This window comes from Urocampus carinirostris, chromosome 19 (genome assembly GCF_059441175.1).
Source record: "Urocampus carinirostris isolate Australia breed hairy pipefish chromosome 19, RoL_Ucar_1.0, whole genome shotgun sequence".
In the NCBI taxonomy this organism is placed as follows: Eukaryota; Metazoa; Chordata; class Actinopteri; order Syngnathiformes; family Syngnathidae; genus Urocampus; species Urocampus carinirostris.
Window position 1 is genome coordinate 18861328 of NC_142367.1, and position 22921 is coordinate 18884248.

The 22921-nt window shown below is 40.6% G+C and overlaps 3 protein-coding genes across 3 annotated transcripts in view; 1 reads left to right on the top strand and 2 right to left on the bottom strand.

Annotated features, from left to right (window-relative positions):
- Window positions 1-122: 122 nt before the first annotated feature.
- LOC148347568 (ubiquitin-conjugating enzyme E2 D4-like) lies at window positions 123-3530 on the bottom strand. Its single transcript, XM_088324114.1, has 7 exons — window positions 3317-3530; window positions 2601-2664; window positions 2189-2220; window positions 1915-1992; window positions 1107-1212; window positions 932-1025; window positions 123-854 (listed from the first exon to the last, which is right to left on the bottom strand). Exons 1-7 carry the CDS (start codon window positions 3338-3340, stop codon window positions 809-811), a joined length of 444 nt encoding a protein of 147 aa, XP_088180240.1. The 5' UTR covers window positions 3341-3530; the 3' UTR covers window positions 123-808.
- Window positions 3531-6304: 2774 nt separating this feature from the next.
- ipmkb (inositol polyphosphate multikinase b) lies at window positions 6305-22894 on the top strand. Its single transcript, XM_088323467.1, has 6 exons — window positions 6305-7298; window positions 13543-13628; window positions 13711-13807; window positions 15556-15728; window positions 19047-19128; window positions 20627-22894. Exons 1-6 carry the CDS (start codon window positions 7109-7111, stop codon window positions 21163-21165), a joined length of 1167 nt encoding a protein of 388 aa, XP_088179593.1. The 5' UTR covers window positions 6305-7108; the 3' UTR covers window positions 21166-22894.
- The window catches only part of naglu (N-acetylglucosaminidase, alpha), a 28225-nt gene continuing 22297 nt past the window's right edge, over window positions 16994-22921 (bottom strand). Inside the window, exon 7 of the mRNA XM_088323466.1 lies at window positions 16994-17896. The gene's annotated coding sequence lies outside the window, so the exon portion shown is untranslated. The remainder of the gene's footprint in view (window positions 17897-22921) is intronic.

Consider the following 22921-nt stretch of genomic DNA (forward strand, 5'->3'; position numbering starts at 1 on the left):
GCATTTGCCTGTTTACAATGATTTGAGGTTGTACTCGCTATGACTCAACCACTATTTGGAGACTAGTAGAATCTAAACATTAATTAAATAAGTGTATCAATCAAGTCAAACAGTGCAAAGCAGACTGTACCATTCTTTATTTTAGTACAAAATGTGCCAGGTAGAACAGGCGTCAGACACGTGAGAAGATTTGTACAGGAAGCAAAACAAAAGTTCGCCCGTTTTGTAGTTTGGAGCGATTGAGAAAAAAACAACATAAAATACCTTGCTAAAAATAAAATGCAGGGTTGGGGGTGAGGTGTCAACCTCAGTCATTTATAGGGAAGAAAAGTCAAGTATTTTAAATTGAGGATTTCCACACATGATCCAGATCTGGAAAACTAGGACTGCTTCTTAAAATACTGTACAAGCATCATATGACATGATTGATTTCAAAACTGCTTCCTCAGATGGGGACAATACCTGCACATTGTTCATTGAACGCATACAGGATATTAAAAAAACAAACAAACATATGTTCCTGTTTGAATAGTAAAGAAAAGTTCTAAAATGTCCTTTTTTAGAAGTGCAAGGGGAAGCAAATATGGCATTCGTGGTAGCCGAACGGCAGTTTGAATAAACGGGGAGGCAGTTTCTAATGACTGAAATTGAAAAAGACTAAAGCACAAAACTTTGCTTCATTTTCATCCAAGAGCGCCTTGAAGTGAGAGGCGGTTGTCATTCAAAGTACGGTTGATTAGAGATGATTCATTGCCTTGTTTTACAGTGTTTTTTGACTTTAAAAAAACATAACAGAACTTTGCTTTTGTTACATGGCATACTTTTGGGTCCATTCTTTTGCTAATTTGTTGTATCTGCAAAAAAAAGGGGGGAGAAGGTGAAATTGTCATTCATTTTGATGTAAAATTGCACCTCGGGTGTGTGAACTCACCGCTCTTTGTCATTCTTGTACGTGTGCGCTATATCTGGAACTAAAGGGTCATCTGGGTTTGGATCGCACAGCAAAGAACATATGGACAATAGTACTAAAGGACACAGAAAACGTATATGATATCATAGTTGCCTCTCAGATCCTCATTGGGTCATGATGAAAATTGTGCAAGTACCTTTGGACACAGTCAACGCAGGTGACCACTGTGAACGGAGAATGTCCAAACAAATGCTCCCGTTGCTGTTGATGTTTGGGTGGTATATCTTTGTCGTGAACGCTACCTGGAAAACGAGAATCGTAATGACATTAACTGCGGACGTGATTCTGAAAAACCTAGCACCACGGCAACTGAATTGCTTGTAAATGAGTGAAAGCTCATTTTTGTCTAGTAGTAGGATTTAAGGCAACTTAATCACGATGGGTGAGTGGTTAGCGCACTGTACGGAAAGCCAGGGTTCAATTCCAGCTAGCGCAGCCTCCCCTTGCAGAGTTTGCCTGTCATGTCAGTTTCCTCCCAGGTTAATTGGGAATGGGCGAGTGAGCTGTACGTCTGTGTGCAAGTAATTCAGGATATCAACTGCTGAAGATGGCTGGGATGGGCTACACGACCCCGCGAGTGGGAATAAGCCACTTCAGCCACTAGAGGGCATTAATCACTCATTTACAGTTGTGTATTGTATGGCTATTGGGAACATGTGCTATTTCAAGGCTTTCAAAAGTAACATTTAGAATTCATTCAGCGTCCCGCTGACCAAAAATACATCAGTTACATTATTATTTGCCCTAGTTTCAGATGTACTAAAAATGTGAAAAAGGGCTGTTATTTTTTTTTTTTAATGCTACCTGGCAAAACACTGTGATTCTGCAGACTTGGATCCATTAGAGTTAAAAATAAACATGGTGCAGCACTTAGCTTTTCTGTTGCAGTCTCTTAACTCGGGATTTAAAATATGTTTTGTGGATTAACCATTGCTCCAGCTCACCTTTGGTGGCTTGAAAGGGTAGTCGGTAGGGAAGTGGATTGTGAGAAAGAAAACTCCTCCTTGGTAAGGACTGTCAACCTGATGATAAAATATTTAATCATAACATCATTGCTAAGACATTTCACAATAACAAATATTTTTTAGTCTAAGGTCCATAAGCACTGGGCAACACACTTAACTAAGTTCACTTTGCCATAAAAAAAACAAGATGGCAAATTGATTCTTAGTTTACTGGCCAAATTGTCCAAGTTTTAATTATTGACTTGATACTTACCGGTCCCATTATTGTCGCCTGCCAATGAAACACTGGAATAAAAAAAAAAAGACAAATATAAACGGAAGAAAATCAAAAGCTGTAATTTACAGAAAGTTTGTTTGGATTTTAGCCAAAACACAAATCCGCTTATGTGGTAGTGGAGCATCCGGAGTTGAATAACTCTGTAATCAACTTCAGAATCTCATCTAGCCTTTCAACCCATAAAATGTGCGAAAAAATAAGAACAATTACGTTACAGCAAAAGGGACAAGATAATGACATTTTAAAAATATTTCAGGCCCTTGCTTTTCTCAAGAGTAAACAACTCTTATCTAATTTTCTCTTTAGTATGATCAAAGATGAAATACCATCACCGAACCGCTTTGAATGCTAATAGTGTTCTGAATTATTTTTAATATGGTTTACTCACAATCATCGCTTACAGGTCCAGCAGAACATTGCGCTGGCGGGTCTCTTTGCAGGTCCTGCAGCTCCTGCTCATCAAAACAGCAAAAGTGATGTCAGTCCCTGTCAGTTGAAGGCTTTGCATGTGCAAACCCTGACTTGTACGAAGTAATATTTATAGCTACTTATTATTGAGAACGAAACCATTAATGTTATGCAAAACCAGGTTCCCAATGTATTCATGTTCAGGCAGTTATTCTTTGTGTAAACATGTAATATAACCTTAATCAATCCAAACCCTTTTCTCATATATGCAAAATTAAATACCCTGCCACTTTTGTTGAACTGATATTTCAGTCAGCTACGAAACAAGTTGAACAACAAACAATTAAAAACCGAATACGCAATACTAGAAAGTACGCATAATCCTTTGAAATCGAGCTAATTGATGTTGATAGTAGATACCTCAAGCTTGAATTTCAACTTTCCTAGCCAAAGTTGTCTAACAGGAACACTAGCAGGTATGTGTCAATCGTGGTTAGCTTAGCCTGCTAGCTTATTCGTAACTTTGCCGTTCTTGTTGTCCGCATCATCGATTCTTGCAAGTGACAACGATCACACCCAATCCGCAACCGCAAGTGAGTTCTGCACGAGTTGTTTGATGGCGAGGAAACGTTTTTAATCACTAAGTTTGTCCGAAGACTAGCCCCGGATGGTGGCCGCTAGCAACTGCTCGGTTACCTTGTTTATTCTCTTCAGTGCCATGTCGACCGCTGTAGCCCAACTTGGAGAAACTTCGCCCCGCTTTATTTGTGTCGATTTCTAAAACGATACTGTCACAATTAGTGATACCTGTTCATTTCTTGCACGGCTGCCGGTTTACGGTTTGTGCATTAGTGAAAAGCTCTTTTGTTTCCGCCTTCTGTGTTTACGGTGGCGAGGGCTAAGAGAATCATGGGAAATGTAGTTTACGTAAACCCAACCGGAAACGAAGTGACATTTACGACCACGACGCACGTTTTGCGTTTGCATTGAAAATGTTAGTTCAAATTATAATGTCATACCTGTCAACCTCCAGGGCTCCATGCCCTTACAAACTGTCGTATTTTCCCTTATAAAATACAAAATAATCTTACACCATATTTTTTTCCAAACGTGTTTATTTATGTAGTTTAACATGTTACATTGTACATGTGTTTCCTTGTATCATATATATTGTTAATTAATATTTTGTTGTGAGATCCTGAGTAGCTCGACATGAATGAGGTTTATTATTAAAAAAGTTCAAAAATGAAGTAGCTTGGACGTTCACTGTAGAAGGAAAAAATACATGCAAATATAATCAAGTAGAATATTACAGTTTCTTATTCAAATTATGAATTCATTTTCTGCATTAAATTATTGTCGGTAATATACTGATTAAAGGGATAACCACAAACCTGTCTTTTTTTCATTTTCTCCATTTTTACTTCCTTTTTTTCTTAACTTTTTTATACAACATAATAGTTTGTAATGTAATGCATCAAAGCAAGTGAGCCGTTTAAGAGCCGGCTCTCTTTAATGAGTTGAGCCGAAAAAGCCAGTTCTCTAAAAAGAGACGGACTTCCTTTCACTACATCAAACCGCTCGCTTCGTTTGCAACGAAAAAACCGATACAGAGATAGAGGCTTCCGCGGCGAACTCCTTTGACTTGATTGATTTGCCATTTCGTGATAGTCGGTGTATACCGGATGGTACCCATAATTGACAAATTTGCGTTTTTCCGTACAGATTTTCTTATACGTCCTACACGTCTTAAAATGCATAATAAACTTACTTTGTATGGCAAAACCGTACAGGTATGTAATTTAAGAAACAGGAATGAAAATGTTAAAGGGATTAAAAAAAGTTAGCGCCAAGCATAATTTACCCATCAATTAATATTTATTTCAGAACTATGCTGTGCTATCCATTTATTCATATTCAATGCTCCAACTCCCTATTTATTCTTTGCTGAAGTTTCTAATGCGTGCACAAACGCTATTATGTTGTCATGGACAAATGCATTCCTGTCAACTGTACCCAATCCTTATCTGTGTTTGTTAAAAAAAAGTAATCCCAATTACGGTTGATTACATTTCCAACTGATGAGTTTAATTGTGCAATTACGGAAAATAAGGGATGCCTCACATCACTTTTCCCCAGATGTTTCAACATTTTATTTAGACAGCAAAAGAGGGTATTGCTCCGGGGTGAATGCACCTCAAATGTAACTATAGTTAACACTTTTATGTCCCTTTCGTTGACAATTTAGATTCACAAAACTTAGTCCATCAATGGAAGATAAAAGAAGCAGTTTTTCCTCATAAGTTTGTAACACGAAAGGTCATAAATAAGGCTGAGGGTGTGTGACAATCTACACATTCCAGAGATAACAGCAGGCTTTATAAGCATGGCAAGAAACGACAAGACGGTTGTACCCGGGAAGAACAACAAACATGTCTTCAGTATACTAGGGGTGGGTATTGAAGACCTCATAATAGAATGAGTATCATGATACGGGCGGAGGTCAAAATAAGATAAGAATCGTGATTTAGTAAAGATGTATCAAATCCATGGCCTATTAAAAGGCACATAATATTAAATTACACACTTTAACTTTGTGGCCTAGCTCGCAGCAAATTCTAATGACAATTAATACACGCAAAGAGGCTCGCAATTATATATTTTGATACCATTTTTTTAGCATATACTGTATACTCATGCCTCTTTCCTTTAGTACGTCCTAATTCAAAACAAGTTGCATGTACTATCCACTTACAAACTGACAGCATCATAAAATGTAAACATTTGTTAGTCTTTAGTGGATTTTGTATATTTTGAAATTATATGTTGTCATTGAAGGCAAAGCAATATTAATGTACAGTATGTATTTTCAATTAAAATGTGTTTTTACATTTTTTAACCCATTTGTTTTCCATCAAACCTTGTACCAGTTCAAAATGCTAAACTGAATTTACTATGTGTCATAATTTAATAAAATGATACAAGGAGGCGGCACAGTGGGGGCACAGTTCTGAGGTCATGTGATTAAATCCAGCTACCAGCTTTCCTGTGTTCGGAGTTTGCATGTCCTCCCCGTTCTTGCATGGGTTTCTTCAGGCACTCGGGTTTATTCCCACATTCCAAAGACATGTACGTTAGGTAATTTGGCCGGTCCAAATTGTCCCTATGTGTGACTGAGCGAGTGAGTTGTCTGTCCCTGTGTCCCCTGCCCACTGCCTGAAGTAGCTGGGATGGGCTCCAGCACCACCACGACCCTACTGAAGATAAGCCGTGCAGATAATGGATGGATGGGTGACACAAGTACATACTTGTCAACCTCAACCAATTACTCCCCTTATTAATGATTACAATTCCCCTTATTAAGAGACAATAAACCCTAAACAGCACCCATTTACTCACAGAAAGACGGACTATGTAGAATTAAAAAAAAGATAATTTGTGTAAAATAAATTTATTTCATTAACCAAATAAACAGCACGAACAACTGTTTCAGCGTGTTTCTTTGTTCTTTCCGCACTTATACAATCTGAAATGTTAAAAAAAACGTATAAAATACGGACAAAAATATACGTTGATAAATTCGTCGGCGTAAATATTGTAAACAACGTTCGATGCAATAAAGTTGTTTAGTTTTTTTTAAGAAAAAAATTACTATACACGACTGCCGTAAAGAAGTCCAAATGCTGTTTGCGACAGTTTGGAATTATTGCAACACGCTGAACGTCGACAACTGAATACAAATTGACATTGAGCAATCTTTGCTTCTTCTACTTCGCCCACGCGGTGTTGAAAACGACTTTTTTTAACAATGACGACTGTTCTGTTTGGTCTTGTTGATAAAGGCTAGGCTTTCATTTTGAAGCCAGGAGGCCGCGCACGACTTGTTTTTCTTCTATTTGGATTGCGGGATTGTAACACAGAAGACCCCAGAATGACTACTCGGACGACTTTGCGGTTTTTGTGATTTTATTACGCGTTACCCTACGTCGGTATTGTCATTTTACTTTTTAAGAAGTACAGAAGATTTTCTGTGACAATGTTTTGCGAGTCGTCATCGCCCTTCCTGAGTACTCATCTGGCTTTTATTTTGAAATCCCTGAGCGGAAGCCCCGGCGGGCTCACCTTTGACGGACGCTGTCAGGAAGTGGGATGTGGCCAGATTGTATTTATGCTGCTGATCAAGAAATGATAATCATTGAATCGGCGCGTCTCGGGAGCTCTGCTTCAGTGGAGGTCAGCGTGGGGACGACTCCGCTTCCCCCCCGACCCCCAAGCCCCAATCTCTCCGCAGTGCTACCGACGTGTCTCTGCTTTCGTCCGGACCGGACCGCTTCCCTAAACACTTGACGAGGTTGCAACTGCATCCAGGACGTCGGTTACGTAACAAGTATGCGAATCCATACTGTGATTTGGGGCAAGTGTATATGCAATTGTCTTGAGGACGATCGTTAGCGGGCCCTAGTGGCTTGTTCAGAAAATCGAGGGACGATGGAGTCGTCTTTGGCAGTGGGCCGATTGGACCTGACTCCCCCCGTCGGGGTCAACATGAGCCCGTGCAGAGACATGAGCTCCCACCGGGCCGTCGGAACCGGCGGAGGTCCGGCCCCCACTCACCTGAACGGTTGTGTGCCCTTGTCGCATCAGGTCGCAGGTCACAAGTACGGAGTGGATAAAGTGGGTAAGTAGCCAATTACCGTAAATTCCGGACTATAGAGCGCACCTGATTATAAGCCGCACCCACCACATTTTAAGAGGAAACCCGATTTTGTACACGCACAAGCCGCACCTGTATATAAGCCGCATGCGCACACATTTGAACATGAAACACAAAATTAACCCAAACCCGACTTCAAGTCCAGCGATTGAAACTAAATGTCCTTCATTAAAGTCCACATTCCAAAAATCACAGCCGGCAAAATGATACCGGTACTTAAGGTTTGATGCAGACCTGCAGAGTCCAGGTCCCGTTGAAAGTAATCCAAGGAAAAAAGTGTATATTTCCAAAGTTAAGGGTGGGGTAAAATATATCAGATGAACACATTTACTCACGCAACTCCTTTTTCTTTAACCAACTTTTTACCCCCTCTTCTTTCCTTGTCTGTCCCTCACCTTTAGCGGTCCCCACTTAAACTCGGCACCCCGCGTTTGTTCCGCCCCTCATTTTTCGTTCACCCGTGCAAAACATATCCGAATAAGTGTCTAAAATAAATACAAATAAATACATTACAAAAATATACAGTTGCAAATACATATTATACATGGGTTACACTTATTTACAAAGAAAGACGGTACACCGAGAGAGTTTTCAAAGCTTTAATAATAATAAAATAGCTTTGACAGGGCAGTTAATGGTAGCAACACTTGAGCGCCGCTAGCGACGTTAGAAAAATGACATAAATTGGCCGCATCACTCAATAAGCCGCAGGGTTGAAAGTTAGGGGAAAAAGTAGCGGCTTATAGTCCGGAATTTACGGTATGTGCAAAAAATGGGTGTAACATCTTCAAAGATTCTGGGATATGCACGAGCACGAAATCTCATTCATCTGAGCACTGTTTTTTCACAGTTAATATTTGATTTAGGGCAGCACGGTGGCACAGTGGTTAGCACGTGTGCGGCACAGATCTGAGGTCATAAAATCGAACCTCCTGTGTGGAGTTTGCATGTTCTCCCCATGCCTGCGAGGGCTTCCTCTGGGCACTCCGGTTTCCTCCCACATTCCAAAAAACAGGCCTGTTAGGTTAATTGGCCGGTCCAAATTGTCCCTAGGTGTGACTGAGCGAGCGAATGCAGATAATGGATGGATATTTGATTTAAAATCTGACCATTTCATTTGGTTATTAACTTTACTAGTTAAACGTAAGATTGGAAGCAAAACTTTACACCAAGTGTCTGCAACCACCGGGCCACGTACCAGAACTGATACGGAACGGAGTGTGGCCTTATTTTTTGTTTCCACCACATAAAACATGCATTTTTTTTAAACCCACAAAATAACTCAAAGTTTGGGTGCGCTCATACACAAGGTTTTACGGTAGTACATTATATCTAAGCAATGATTCACTTGTTATTACTACAGTTGTACCTTTACTTAGGAATTTGTTCTGGGTGTAGCTTTGTCACCTGAAACATTTGTAAGTAGATTCCTTTTGAATGTAACTGCACTAATCCATTCCACACCCCGCAAGAGTTTGAGATATATTTTTAAATAAATCGTAAAAGAGCATCAGAAACCAATACATACTTAAATTAGTTTACCGCACAATAAACATAAAACGAAAGGCACATAGTGTAAAAAACAAAACAAAGGATTAAGGAAATAATAAAAATATTAGTTTAACTTTTAACTGGCCTCCTTGTTTACTGGTCCTCAGCAATTTATGTTGCCTGCTTTTTTTTCTTAAAAACTGATCCAACGACGTCTGCTTTTACCGGCTGTTGACAATCCGTCGGAAATGTGCGAGGCAGATATCGTCATGATGAGCAAAACCCTGAATTCTCAAAACCTTTTCTGGGTGATTCCTTTTCACAAATTTTGAGACTGTCCTTCTCTCAAATTGTCTTTAATTTGGGCTGATAGAATGACGTCTTTCTCCTTGTCGTCTCTGAACTCCTCCTGCACGGCGATGTGCGTTTTCATACCTTTCTCTTATCTCTTGCTTTGTCTCGATGGCCAAAAAAAGTCTCTTCCTCTTTTCTCCTTGTCCACTTTTCTGCATGTCTTTCGTGGGGTCCATTGTGACTGATAGCTCTTTTGTAGCGGAACCACAAAGTAGAGTGTTTACAGAGCTGGATGGGACACGAAGAGCATGCTCTGGTTCACGCATGCACAATGGGTTGCCAGGTTAAACTCGGTGAGTGCGTACTGTACTGTATTTTTGACTTTGTATCCTGAAACCTTTGTATGTAAATACTTTTGTAAGTAGAGGTATCGCTGTATGTTATTCATGGTTCACGGATGCCTTAACCACCCGGGTCTTCGGGGCACCGCTTCCTGTGGTGTGTCTTGGGCAACGCCCATCCCTCGCCAGGAAAAGCCTTCTTATCTAACTCCGGTACAGCACCTCCATCATCTGGTCACCGTTGTTTTTGGTTGTAAGCGTTATCCCGCTCTTCAGAGATGACATTGACAGGCGAATACTAATATTCGATCCGAAATGACTGGAGAAAAACTATTTTGTTCCTAAATTTTGAATATCACATCTTACAATACACATTGCTTCACTTGTGGAGTTCATATCTGTGTTGAAAACAAACTTTGTGGCGACGACTTCACATTCTTTTGATAATATGACAAATTAAAGGTTTAAAAGGTCTTTGTCCGGTAAACGACTTTGTGTTTGTAATTTATAATATATATATATCGATATATATATTAAGAAGTGACATAAATACCAAAATAAGTCCTTGGATAAAATGGTGTCATTCAAAAATTATAAATAATTCAGAAAACCGTTACCTTTGTATAAACAGTATTTATTACTAAAGATGTGTACTTACCATCGAATCATTTTTATCATCACATTACCAGATTTGTAATTACTAGAAGTAAAAAGTATTCCCAAATTCTAAGACATGCCAAATGTGAGGGAATAGTACATGTTTGTTTGTATTAGAATCTATATATTTCATCAGTATATTCCGATTATTTACTGAGATAATGCATTTTGAAGGTAACCACAAAAAACACGTTAGAAATCTAAGCAAAACACAATGACCCATCACTGGTGAGCTATTTTCATAACCTGTCAACAGGCTACTCGGGTGTTCCTAGCAGGCTACCACGTTGGAAAACCCTGGTATAAAGGCTTCCGAGGGTTAAATTATTCCAAGCAAAAATGGAAAAGAATGCAACTCCAAATTCTTTTGCGTACTTTATAATTTCAAACAGGATTTCAAAGACCTGAAGTTGTTGTCAGATCCTGGTGTTTTACCTGTGATTTCACAAGCTGGACATAATGAAATACTTGATTTGCTGACCAAGTCTGTACACCCTGAATGAGCTTCGATCCTATAAAAGCCTTAAAGCCTTTTTTGCATTTAACCAGTCCGTTAGTGGCTGGGTGAAAGACGTAAAATCAACTGAGATCAAAGGTCATCTTTAGGTCTTGCACAGATAAGTAGTTTACGATGTCCGGGTATGAAATTGCAGGTAAAACATGTCCAAGCTATTATTTTTCTTGTATATGGTCTTTGAAACCGTGTCTAAAATTGTAAAGTATGCGCATCGTTGTGTATTTTCGTCTTCCATAGCCTTTTGTCACATGGCCCTAAGAAGCTTATATATTAAAGTGCCATCAAAAAATCCATTACAATATTTTTAAAAGAAAAATGCTTAATTTTAACTTGTTTCATTGTAGAGGACATGATACCATGGATTTGTATCTTAAATTTTTGAGAACAGAGGGGTGTCCTCAATGATTCCTCTACAAAATCAATAAGGTTTTGTATGGGATGTGGAACAACATCTTTTGTTTCTCCTTAAAACACCAAAAACAGGATAGTGCACTTATAAGTCTTGGAATTGGTTTCGGTGGTGGGCTTGCTAATTTGATTGGTGAACCTCAATTGAGTTCCTGTCTCAACTTTGAGCACAAGACAGTGTTAGTGAGCCTTCACGTCAGGTTGCTCGTCGATATTTGCTTATGTCGACTCATTTGTCCAAGCTCGGTTCAGTAGATGAAGATTCTCAATGACCTCCAGAGGTCTTGCTTATGCTAACCAGTTTTTGCTTTGTAGATTACTACTATGTAATGATTTCAATAAGGTAAAACACATGCTTCATTTGTTCTTATCTGCTCCCATTTTCGGTAAATGGTTCTGTGAAATGGTTGACAGGTCAGTTAAATCATTGATCAGTCTAATATATAATATATTTTTCCTGCGGACAAGGGCAACCTGTCCGTCCCGCCCGCCTCTCGGAACAAAGCAACTTGACAACGTTACCTCGGTCCGTTCTAGAGCTCGTCTCGGATGTAATCATTAACCCGGCCCTCTCGCATGCCGTTGAGTGTCGGGCTCAGCCATGCACCGCAGGCCTTGTTGAACAAATAATGGAATCCGGCTCATCCTGTATTGCTGCTGACTGAACATGATGGCTCTTTGCGTGCTTTAGGGTTGAGGCCTTCCTATGGAAAAGTCATGCAGGTCCGTGTAAAGCTCCCTCGGAGTGCCGAACACGAAAGACGTATAGTTTTTAAAGAGGCCACGGTCAGGATGCTCGTGTTCTTTTAGAGTTAATCCGAACTTTCAAGGTGGAATAATTGTGGTTGTAAAATGAGAAATGTGAGTGAAATACTATTTTCTGTTATGTAAATGTGCAGATGATTATAAAAAGTCCTAACTTGCAAAACTGGAAAATCAATGTAGTCAAAGCTAAACATGAATCCTTGTTCATAGAACCTGAACAAACAAATCAGTAAGTAAAATGACAATAAGTTTTGATTTTATCTACATATATACTTTCTTTTTTTTTTTTTCAAGCCAAGACAAATGATTCATAATAAATCTTCACATAAAACTTTGACATTTTCCCACGTAGACAAGAGTTCCATAATACCGAAGAATTAGCATTTTTCCTCCCACACAAGCCTCCGGCATGACGGCAGGAGCGAAACTGTATTTTTCCCTTGTAGGAGTCATCGGAGCCCTCCCCCCTCCAACTGCGGCAGGAGGTTGAATGTCGAACCGGCCCGCGTTACTCATACACCAAGACGGCCATCCCAATTTGTGCATGCATCCAGCTGGCTTCTTCCGCTTTCTTTGTTCAAGGTTTCGTTATCGAGTAGACTGGGAAATAAGCCCGGATCGATTTCCGTGAAATATGGAGGGAAGTGCACATACAGGATGTATCAGTTTTGTCACGTCAGCAGCCTCACATGTCAATGAGTAGTTTTTAAGTGTGGAAACGCTCATCCTGATTTGGTTTTATGAAAGCCATAACGAGCATTTTGCCAGGGGGAAAGGGATGAGTTGACTGGTTTGGAATCATTCAATAATTGAAAGTAACGTATTCGTATATCATTCAAACTTGCTGCTTGTCCATCCATTATCTGCACGGCTTGTCCTCAATAGGGTCACGGGGGTGCTGGAGCCCATCCCAGCTATCTTCAGGCAGTGGGCAGGGGACACCCTGAACTGGTTGCCAGCCAGTCGCAGGGCACACAGGGACAGACAATTTGCTCGCTCATTCACACCTAGGGACAATTTGGAAGCCCATGCAAGCACGGGGAGAACATGCAAACTCCACACAAGAGGTTTGATCCCATGACCTCAGAACTGCGCCGCACACGCGCTGACCACTGCTCCGCCGTGCTGCCCACTTGCCTCTTGTGTTTACCTTTAATTTACACGCACACTTTAAAACGTAAACATTTATGTCAAAATTTTCCATATTCAAGAAAATTCGACATTTTCACAGGAAAGTGTCGATTTGAAATGAACACATGGTAAATGCATTTATATAGTGCTTTTCCAGTCAATGCGCTTCACACTTACCCATTCACACACACACACACACCAATAGCGGCCATGCAGCCATGCAAGGCGCCGACCTGCTTATTGGGGGCATTAGGGATTCAGTGTCTTGCCCAAGGACACTTCGACATATAACACGCAGGAGCCGGGAATCGAACCTGCGACCTCTTGATCCCAAGACGAGCGCTCTACCTCCTGAGCTAATGTCGCTTTTGTCTGCAAATTTTCATTTGTTTTGAGAATTAATCGTGAAGTTTTCTCCTTCATACATTCAACAGACTTCCCTATTACGAAGGTTTATTGCATTTCAGATCGTATTTAGTGTTTTTCTTTCTTGATTAAAACCCTTAATGTACATCTCTTCAAATGTTTCCAATCCTTCATTTCTGATTGCAATTTTCCATAGTCCAACCTTCATGCATGCTCTCATCATATTTTTCTGCTGAAGGGATTTTGCAGCATCCAGACGGAACGGTTCTGAAGCAACTGCAGCCCCCACCTCGAGGACCAAGAGAGTTGCAGTTCTACCGTATGGTAATACTGAATTTTTCCAGCAAGACGAGGGTTGACTTAAAAGAAAGGCGTGAAAATATGCGAGGTTGGGTTTGTTGTGCAGGTATACGCGGAGGATTGCTGCGATCCATGCCTTCTTGAACTTCAGGCGCATCTCCCGAAATTTTACGGCACGTTGTCCTCTCCTGATGCGCCAAACGGTACGCAACCATTTGCAAACATGCAAGATTGAGGGCTTCCATAATTCCGGCATTAATTCATGACTTGGCGCATGACCTGCAACTCCTCCTTGGAGTAGATTAAGTTCGATTTCTGGCCTCCTTTTTTCCACTCTCTCTGCGGCTTCCCTTTGCATCTTCCACAAACAGACTGAGGAGATCATTTCTTCCTCATGCTATGAGGCTCTTTAACTCCACCCGCATATTACCCTATTTTTAATTACAGTTTGTATTTTCTGTAGCACTATTTAAATACTCTATATCAACACGTTATATTAGGTAATCTTGTATTCCATATCTTTTATTTTATTATTTTATTTTTCAACACAAGGATACTGCTGGAAGTGTGAATTTCCCTATGGAGATGAATAAAGTGTCTATCTATCTATCTATCTATCAAATAACCTTTTTTAATAATATATTTTAACCAAAAATGCTTCTATGTCCTGGCGATATTCACCTTTTAGTATGCCTTTTGAGACGACACTGGGAAAAATATTTTAGGTCAAAATCGAAAATGGGAAACATTTGGCTTCATCCATTATACATCTAATAATTATAATTGGAATCCTGCACTGTCTTGCTAAAAACAAAAGGCACAATCTAAAATGATAAATAACAGTCTCTGATTTTAAGTATTTGTTAAATGATTGTAAACAAAGAACATTTCAAACACAATAATTAAATACGGAAATGAAATGAATTGCAGAAAGGAAAAAAAGTATCATGCACTGTCTTACAAGCACAATCTAGAATTATAAATGACTGTCTGCAATATGACTAGTCACGGATTTTAAGTGTTGGTTAAATGATTTTAATAATTTTCTAAAAACTCCTCTTGGACAAAAAAGTGCAATAGGTGGAGCAAATTTGCTGATATATCTAAAATACAGTGAAGGAAATAAGTATTTGAACACCCTGCTCTTTTACTATTTCTCCCACTTCGAAATCATGGCGGTGTCTGAAATTTTCATTGGAGGTGCATGTTCACTGTGAGAGAGATAAACTAAAAAGAAAAATCCAGAAATCACAATGCAAGATTTTTTTAACAATTTATTTGTGTGATACAGGTGCAAATAAGTATTTGAACACCTGTGTATCATCTCGAATTCTGACCCATTAGAAGTCCACCTGCACTACATCTATTATCCTGAATCATATGCACCTGTTTGAGGTGGTTAGCTGCATTAAGACACCCCTGTCCACCCCATACAATCGGTTGGACTTTACCTTGTAACATGGAGAAGACCAAAGAGATGTCCAAAGACACCAGAGACAAAATTGTACACCTCCACAAGGCTGGAAAGGGCTACGGAGCAATTGCCAAATAGCTTGGTGACAAAAGGTCCACTGTTGGAGCAATCATTAGGAAGAAGCTAAACATGACGGTCAATCTCAATCGGAGTGGAGCCCCATGCAAGATATTACCTCGTGGGGTTTCAATGATTCTAAGAAAGGTGCGCACAAAATGTCTATTGACTGATAGCAACAAATGATGGGTTCTGAAAATGCACTTTTTGGCCCCCCATTAAAATTTTGGAATCTCTCATTGAAATATACACTATTTGCACCTGACCAGGTTTTCCCAACACTAGGATCTTGCATGAATGATTTCACCAAACGGGATTTTTCTTTTCTGAGGTGGGGTTTAAAGAGTTAAAGGGCAAAGAGCCCAACGTGGTGTCGTCGCAGGACGCAATCAAACTCATCCCCGCCATTTTCCGCCTTAGACGTGTACATGAAGTTGGAGGATGTGACGCGACGCTTTGTCAAACCGTGCATCATGGACGTCAAGCTGGGCCAGCGCAGCTACGACCCGTTTGCCTCGCACGAGAAGCGGGAACAGCAAATCCGCAAGTACCCGCTGATGGAGGAAATGGGCTTCCTGGTCCTCGGCATGAGGGTGAGTCAACCAGCAATTAATACCTGTGAAGAACGAGCTAGGGCTGCAACAACGAATCGATGAAATCCATTATGGTTGATTACTGGCAGCAAATGTCGTCATCAATTCCTTGCGTCAGTCGGCACGTGAATTTACTCTTCATCCGGTCTGTAACTTGTAGTAGCACTTTGGTCCCCTTTTGAGACTGTGTCTTGATCCAAATGTATTTATATAGCACTGAAATACAACTCAAAGTGCTGTAAAAAAATATTCAATGCACAATGAGCTGACATCCCACGAAGTACTGGCATTTTCCGCTATTTTTTTATCTTGAATTCTCTTTATGATGCTGTGGAATGCTCTTCCCCCTGAGATCCGATCTGCAACCTCAGTGGACATGTTTAAATCTAAGCTTAAAACACACTTCTACTCTATAGCATGTGAATAATCTATATTTTTTTGTTGACAATATCTGTGTTTATTTGTTACTGCAACATCCTGGAAGGGGGGTTATTTGATGTGCGGTCCCTTCTCAAGGTGTCTTTATTTTCCTCATGTTGAGGTTTTTGAGTTTTTCCTTGCCCTCCTGTTGGTTTCAGATCAGGGGATGGTGTAATAATAATCTCTGCAATAACCTGTGCAGCCCTTTGAGACTCTTTGTGATTAAGGGCTATACAAATAAAAATGACTTGACTTTATTGTCATTGATATCAGCATTGTGAGGGTAAACATGTAATAAAGACTTTTTGCACTTTATTTAAAACGTATCCACACATGTGAAACATACATTTGTATGTTTTTTTGTTCATATTTCCGTTATTTGACAAACTTTTAGATTCTTTCATGTTTACATTACAGAATATTCTGTTCATTTGTGCACTACTTTTGCCTCTGCGTAAGCCTTCAATATTTAAATGTGTTTGTAAAAAATCAAATTGATCGATTAAACGAGAAAAATAATCAACCAATTCATGGGTTATTAAAAACAGCGTTAGTTGCAGCCCTAGATAGAACCCTTCAGTCCCATTACTCAAAGTAGACTTAAATGTGGGAGGAAGAACTGAATGGCTATGAAAGTAAAATTTGATGAGCTTTGCCCGCTCACATCCACGTGACTTCACGGTGGCGTGTCTGATTGCTAGCTAAACATCGGTGGGGGATAACTGGAAGGCTGATTGTCCATCTTATCTCTTTCAATGGAAACAAGGGGGAAAAAAAACTCCAACATTCATCGTTTTGTTTCCGTTCCCTTCCCTGGTTTGCTAGTTTGGCATTTCCTGCTTGCTTTGAGTTATCTTCACTTTCACGCTAAACAAACAACGAAGTCTGTAATCATATGAAAGAGAAAATTAGCCCTGGTTAGGGAATTGTTTATTTTTGTTGTATTAGCTGCTTGCTCTGTAGAGAATCACAGTTTTGTGGCACAGTTTGCATTTCTTTAACTAAAGAACTCAACATTATTTTTATTTCACTGTGAAAAAAAATCAGGATTTCCTTGCATGAAATTTACAAGGCACGATTGTAACACGTTTTATGAAGTCATTGTCCACATAACGGTGCTGTAGTTAAGACCAAGCAATTCTTGCTTTCGACCTCAAGATGGCGTCATTGAGTCAATTTATCGTTAAGATGCATTGGCACTGGCGCTGGAACACTATCGAGACGCTGCCCTACTTACGGACGTTCGTTAGCAAGTTGAATTTGTTCGTAAGTTGCTTCAGTGCTATATTTTGTATGTTTAAGGTTTATATTATTATGTTTAAGGCTTGTATAAGTCACCTGTATTGATTTGTACAAAAAAAAAACATTTTATAAAATAATACGCTCTATAAAGATAGATAAAGTTGAGTTTAACTTAATTTTAGAAGATGGGCTTCAAGAGGTCCACCTCTTTGGTAAAAAGTGGCTGAAAAAAAGTGTTCTGACCATTTTCTCAACCGCATTGAGCTTTCATTTAAAATGAAACAGCTCGCCTTTTTCTTTACACTTCACACCAACCATATTGAATGGATGCACGAGATATTAGACAATAAAAATGTCAACGTTCTTAGTGCGCTGGAGATACAGTATAGAATGTTTACACACGAACGAGGAAGAGGAAGACAGATTTCTTCTTCGAGGTGGATGCTGGGTGAGATCTCACAGCGCCACACGCCGGTAGTGGTGGAAGGAAGCACGACAGTCATGTCCTGTACTCAGAAAAAGGTGCACACAATACAAAATCTAACTTACAGCAATGTCCGGATATTTTTTGACATCCCCAAAAAAATGATCGTAGCTACCGTTTTACGCAAGTCGGATGGTCGCAAGTAGGGGAGCGCCTGTAAGTGTTTATGTTTCAAGGGCTTTATTTTAAAGGTGGCGTTCGTAACTTCAAAATATTCAACTTGCTGACGCCATCTTCTGGCTGAAATCATTACAGCCTTGTGTCAATCCCCTTTGTTGCGCATGCAGGCATGTGAAATTCTTAAAAGCGCTCGAAAAAACGCAATCTTTTTTTAGGATTTTAGGTTGGCATTTGGACTGCATTTGAAACACTCCTTTTCTTTTTTTCACCATTTTCACTCTCGTGCGTTACATCATGAACCCTCCCCATTTCCCTACCTCCTTTCTTCCAGCCTAATGCGCTCAGTGGCCGGAACAGTGATGATAAAAGCAAATAAAAATATATATAAAGACTCGTTGAACTCAGTTCAGCATTGTGAACACATAGTTAACAGAAAAAATATATAATTTCATTTTTCAAGGACACGTCAAACAAGCATTCCAGTTAGAACATTACTAGTTCTTAATAAGTTCCACTCAGATTTCAAAAGACGGTGCTTGCTAAAGCTTCACACGCTCCTTCTTCAAAAATCCTTGAAGAGTCTTAAAAGGCTTTAAATTCATTTATTCCAAAAATAAGGCCTTAAATTGTGAAAGTCTTAAAAATATGAACACATTCATACGTTTTATATTTGTTTGAACTAAAAAGATTTAGTAACATGGATCCATTTTTCGTTTTTAATAATTCACCGATTTACTTTCATGGCAACATGGCTGGAACCACAGTAATATCAAAACGGTGATGTGGTTTCAGTCGGGCCTTTCAGTGCAGACTCATGTGTTGAGTCTAGCCACAATACCATACAGCAATATTTCTTACTCATGAAAGAAATATTTGTGGTTTTTTTGTCGACTCGGTCTTAAAATTGATTTCAAAAGGCATTCAAAAAAGTCTTGAATTTAACGTGCCTTAAATTGTCGGTACCCTGCATTCAGTATGGAAATATATTTTCAGGAAAAGTTGGCTGACATTTTTATACAGCAAACAAAACCCCCTTTTTTTTCCCCTAACAGGTTTACAAGATTGGCAGCGACACCGTTGACACGTTCGACCAGCATTATGGGAGGGGCCTGTTGAAAGACACCATTAAAGATGGTATGCTCGTTTGGCCCAGGTCGCCCGTAACAATAATTGTCTTCATTGTCAATGAGAACGTCATGAACATTCGTAACAACAGATTAGACGTGGCACTCCAGGATGAACACTTAAAATATTGATAGTTTAAATCGGTTATCTGTTTTTTGTTTTACTGCGATCTCTTGTTAGTTTTCCCTTTGTGGCCATAAGTATGTGGCGGGGTTGACAAATACTCAGCTATCTATTATCCTCGATCACATATTGCCGCGAGTGGGCGCTGGCAAAACATTTTTTTGTCGGGCCTGGCGGCTCTTTTTCGCGTGGTTTGACGTCTTTTTTTTCCATTAATTTCTCCCAAAAGTGAACTGCGCTCATGCAGCCGCGATCCATTATCCCCTGATCGCATATTGCTGCAGGAGGGCACCGGTAAAAAGTTTTTTGTCGGGCCTGGCGGCTCATTTTTACTGTTCTGTTCGCCTAAAAGTGAACCGCGCTTTACCACCCCCGATCTATTATCCCCAATCACATTGTTGCGAGTCGGCACCGGCAAAACACATTTTTTGTCGAGCCTGACGGCTCTTTTTCACCTGGCTTAGTGTGATTTTTTTGCTGTTCTGTTCACCTAAAAATGAACTGGGCTTTTGCACCCGCGATCCATTCTCCCCGATCACATTGCTGCGAGTGGGCACCGGCAAAACACATTTTTTTGTCGGGCCTTTTGGCTGTTTTTGGCGCGGCTAGACGTCTGTTTTTTTGCCATTACTTCAAAAGGTGAACTGCACTCATGGAGCTGCGATCCATTATCCCTGGCAGACTATTGCTAAGAGTAGGGCATCTCACATAATTTCTGGTTGGGGCAGCTGAAGCATAGTAGGCCTGCCTAAAATGAATTGCATTCTTCTGACCGTGAACCATTATCCTAAATCGACTATTGCCGAAAGCGAGGGTTGAGAGCAAATTTCTATCATCCGTAGCGACTTTTTGTTCTTTTCGCCTAAAATGAACAGCACCAGTGCAACTGTGATCCATTATCCATCAACTGTTTCTGCGAGTGGAACCTGGAAGGACCTATGTTAAAATGCAACTGTGGCTCCTTAAGGGATTTTCGCATATCTGGGTGGTCTGTTAACAGCGATAAACAAGGGATTACAGTACAACCACATTGGTCACTAGCTAGAGTAGGGGTCTTTAACGGGGTGCCCCCTAAAGACAGCTGTGGTGCCCGCCGACCTGTTCTGAAAATAGCTTACCTATGCTGAGTCATTGTGATTTTCTAGTCAAACTAGTTTAGTGGTTGACTGTGTCTATTTAACCCTACTTCCGATAATTAACCTGATAACGTAGTAACAACATATTAATAACATGTTTTAGCCATGCCTATCAAACTGGGTGCCCTTTGCGCTAATTAATAACAAAAGTAGCTTTCAACTTCAAAAAAGTTGGATCTAGAGACTTTTCAATATAGTTCTTTGACCACTGCCACATTCTGAGCGAGCGATATTCTTTCCTCGTGCAGGCCTGGCTAAATTCTTCCACAACGGCGTCGGGCTGAGAAAGGACGCCGTGTCGGCCAGCATCCACCGGGTGCAGAATATCCTACGCTGGTTCGAGTCCCAGCGCCAGCTGGTCTTCTACGCCAGCTCCCTCCTCTTCGTCTACGAGGGCCTCCCCTCCTCCTCCGCCGCCGCCACCGGCGACCTCTGGGACGGCACGGACGAAAAGACGGCAGAGTACAACAACAACGACATCGCGCCGGGCGGAGATTGCGGCCGAGACGTCTCTTACGGTACGACCGCCGCGCCGGCGGGGGGGAAATTGCCGCGGCGGAACAATTCGGCTTGGTCCAACGGGAACAAGGCGAAACGCCAAGGGAAGGGAGAGGAGAGGGAAAGCGGCAGCATGGCGGCGCACCCGAGCCGAGGAGACGCGCAGGTGGAGGTGAAGATGATCGACTTTGCCCACGTTTTCCCCAGCGAGGCCCCCGACCACGGTTACATTTACGGTCTCGAGCACCTCCTCACTGTTCTGATGCAGATACTCGAGGAGCAGGCGTAGGGTGTTCCCGCTCCGCCCGCTCCACCCCCTTCGCTATCCGTCTTCATCTCGCTCGAAAAGCCACGCCCGGACCACCCTGACTCTCGGTCCGTTGGCGACTTACTGGATTACACAAATCTATTTTTCTATCGAGGCCGAAACGGCTTTGGTTGGTGGCGTATTTTGGAGCATCTCAAATCCTGAGTGAGCCAGAGATTATTTTTTTTTTCCTCTATCATTTTTAACCACAGTAACCCTTTGATACTACTTACATCGGTTTTAGAAGCGCGCTCCATTGTGTGAATGCGGAGAGACGAGGTGTCACTGCCATCATATGCATTAAATCGTGTGTGTTTTTAAAGCGGTTGGGTGTGATTTCCCCTAAATACGAAAAAATATATATCCTCGTCAGGTTCAATGAATCGTAACCCGGTTCGCTTTTTCGGGAGTTCCGAAGGATCTTGGACGTTGACGGCCGTTACCGGTCATGTGCTATTTTCATCTTTTAATAGATCAATGCAACGAGTAAAATGGCGTCTTGAATCGAAAGAGAGAGTAATTGATTTATGCGTAAACTATGATTTTAGAGTTTTGAAGCGAATTTCTTCATTAAAACTAAATGGGTACACATTTTTTTGTTTTTCAATTTCAAAATGATTCACGTTCTTATGTTAAATGAGTTGTAGAAATCGTATTTTTGCCAACCGGTTGAAATAGTGGCTTGGCGTGTAGGATTTATCCAATCAGCTTTTGAAAGCACTATGCTTTTTTTGGGTACCGAATGTTCCTAATTTGGCTTTTAAGAGCATTTTTGGAGCAACTGGAAGCCGGTCCTGCATCCCGAGTGCAAATAAAACAACAAAAAAAAGCTTTTCCGGCGCAAACTGACACATTAGCGTGCCCGTCTTTTTTTTAAATGCAATCTGGGTTCTCCATCGTGTTTTCGTGGTTGCTAGGAGGAACCAGAGTGCTTCATGACGATTTTGTTTACACACGTGGGTTTTTTTTTTGTCCAAAAGCGGCACCACGTGCGTCTTCTCTAACGCGGTTCTTATCGGAGGTATCTGGTGGATCCATTTTTAGCGGTCAGGTTTGAAGATTGTAGTTAAAAATGAGAGACTTGAATGGAAAGAGACAGCAACGAATGGGCTTTTGGTTTGGCCATTGATGAGTCTTTTGATGGTCAACCATCATTTTTCTCTTGTTTTTGTCTCATTTCACTTCAAATTTCTAGCCAGCAGAAATGTAGGTGGTATGAGTGATGAACGAATGTGTTATCAATCTGGAAGGAATTTGTGGAATTCACAAGCAGGGGCTCTAAAACTTCTCAAAACCAAAGGATTTTATTCTTTATCATTGCTGGAGGAAGAGCATCTCTTGTTGGTCTTGCCACCAACACCATAAGGTTTTTACCCTTTTTTTAAAGAACTGCTGCTGATTGGTTGGTTCAAAGTGCCCCCCCCCCCAAGCCACACTTTGAAGTGAAATTATGCGCACCCCCTTTAGTCTGCAAATGGGAACAAATGGAAACATTTTTGACACACATCCTAAATAGGAACAATACATGTTTACATGTGTTTTATTTTCCTGAAACTGCCTTATGTCAATGAGTTTATCATTTTTAGGGGTCTTTGAGGGTTACTTTGTTTTGTTTCCGGCAGCTTCACCAGTCTGTTTAATTTTGCTTGCAAGCTAACAAATGTTATATTTACACAGGGAATCATGAATAAATTATTTTGTTTAATGACAATAGTTCAACTTGTTGTGTTTGACCATT

Excerpts from the sequence above, each read along its gene's own strand:
- LOC148347568 (XM_088324114.1), bottom strand. The coding sequence starts at position 3,340 with ATGGCACTGAAGAGAATAAACAAG. Across the intron at positions 1,213-1,914 it reads ACCCTTTCAAGCCACCAAAG|GTAGCGTTCACGACAAAGAT; the intron begins GTGAGCTGGAGC and ends CTCGTTTTCCAG. Across the intron at positions 855-931 it reads TACAAGAATGACAAAGAGCG|ATACAACAAATTAGCAAAAG; the intron begins GTGAGTTCACAC and ends TTTTTTTTGCAG.
- ipmkb (XM_088323467.1), top strand. The coding sequence starts at position 7,109 with ATGGAGTCGTCTTTGGCAGTGGGCCGATTGGACCTGACTCCCCCCGTC. Across the intron at positions 13,629-13,710 it reads AGTTGCAGTTCTACCGTATG|GTATACGCGGAGGATTGCTG; the intron begins GTAATACTGAAT and ends TTTGTTGTGCAG. Across the intron at positions 15,729-19,046 it reads TCCTGGTCCTCGGCATGAGG|GTTTACAAGATTGGCAGCGA; the intron begins GTGAGTCAACCA and ends TTCCCCTAACAG.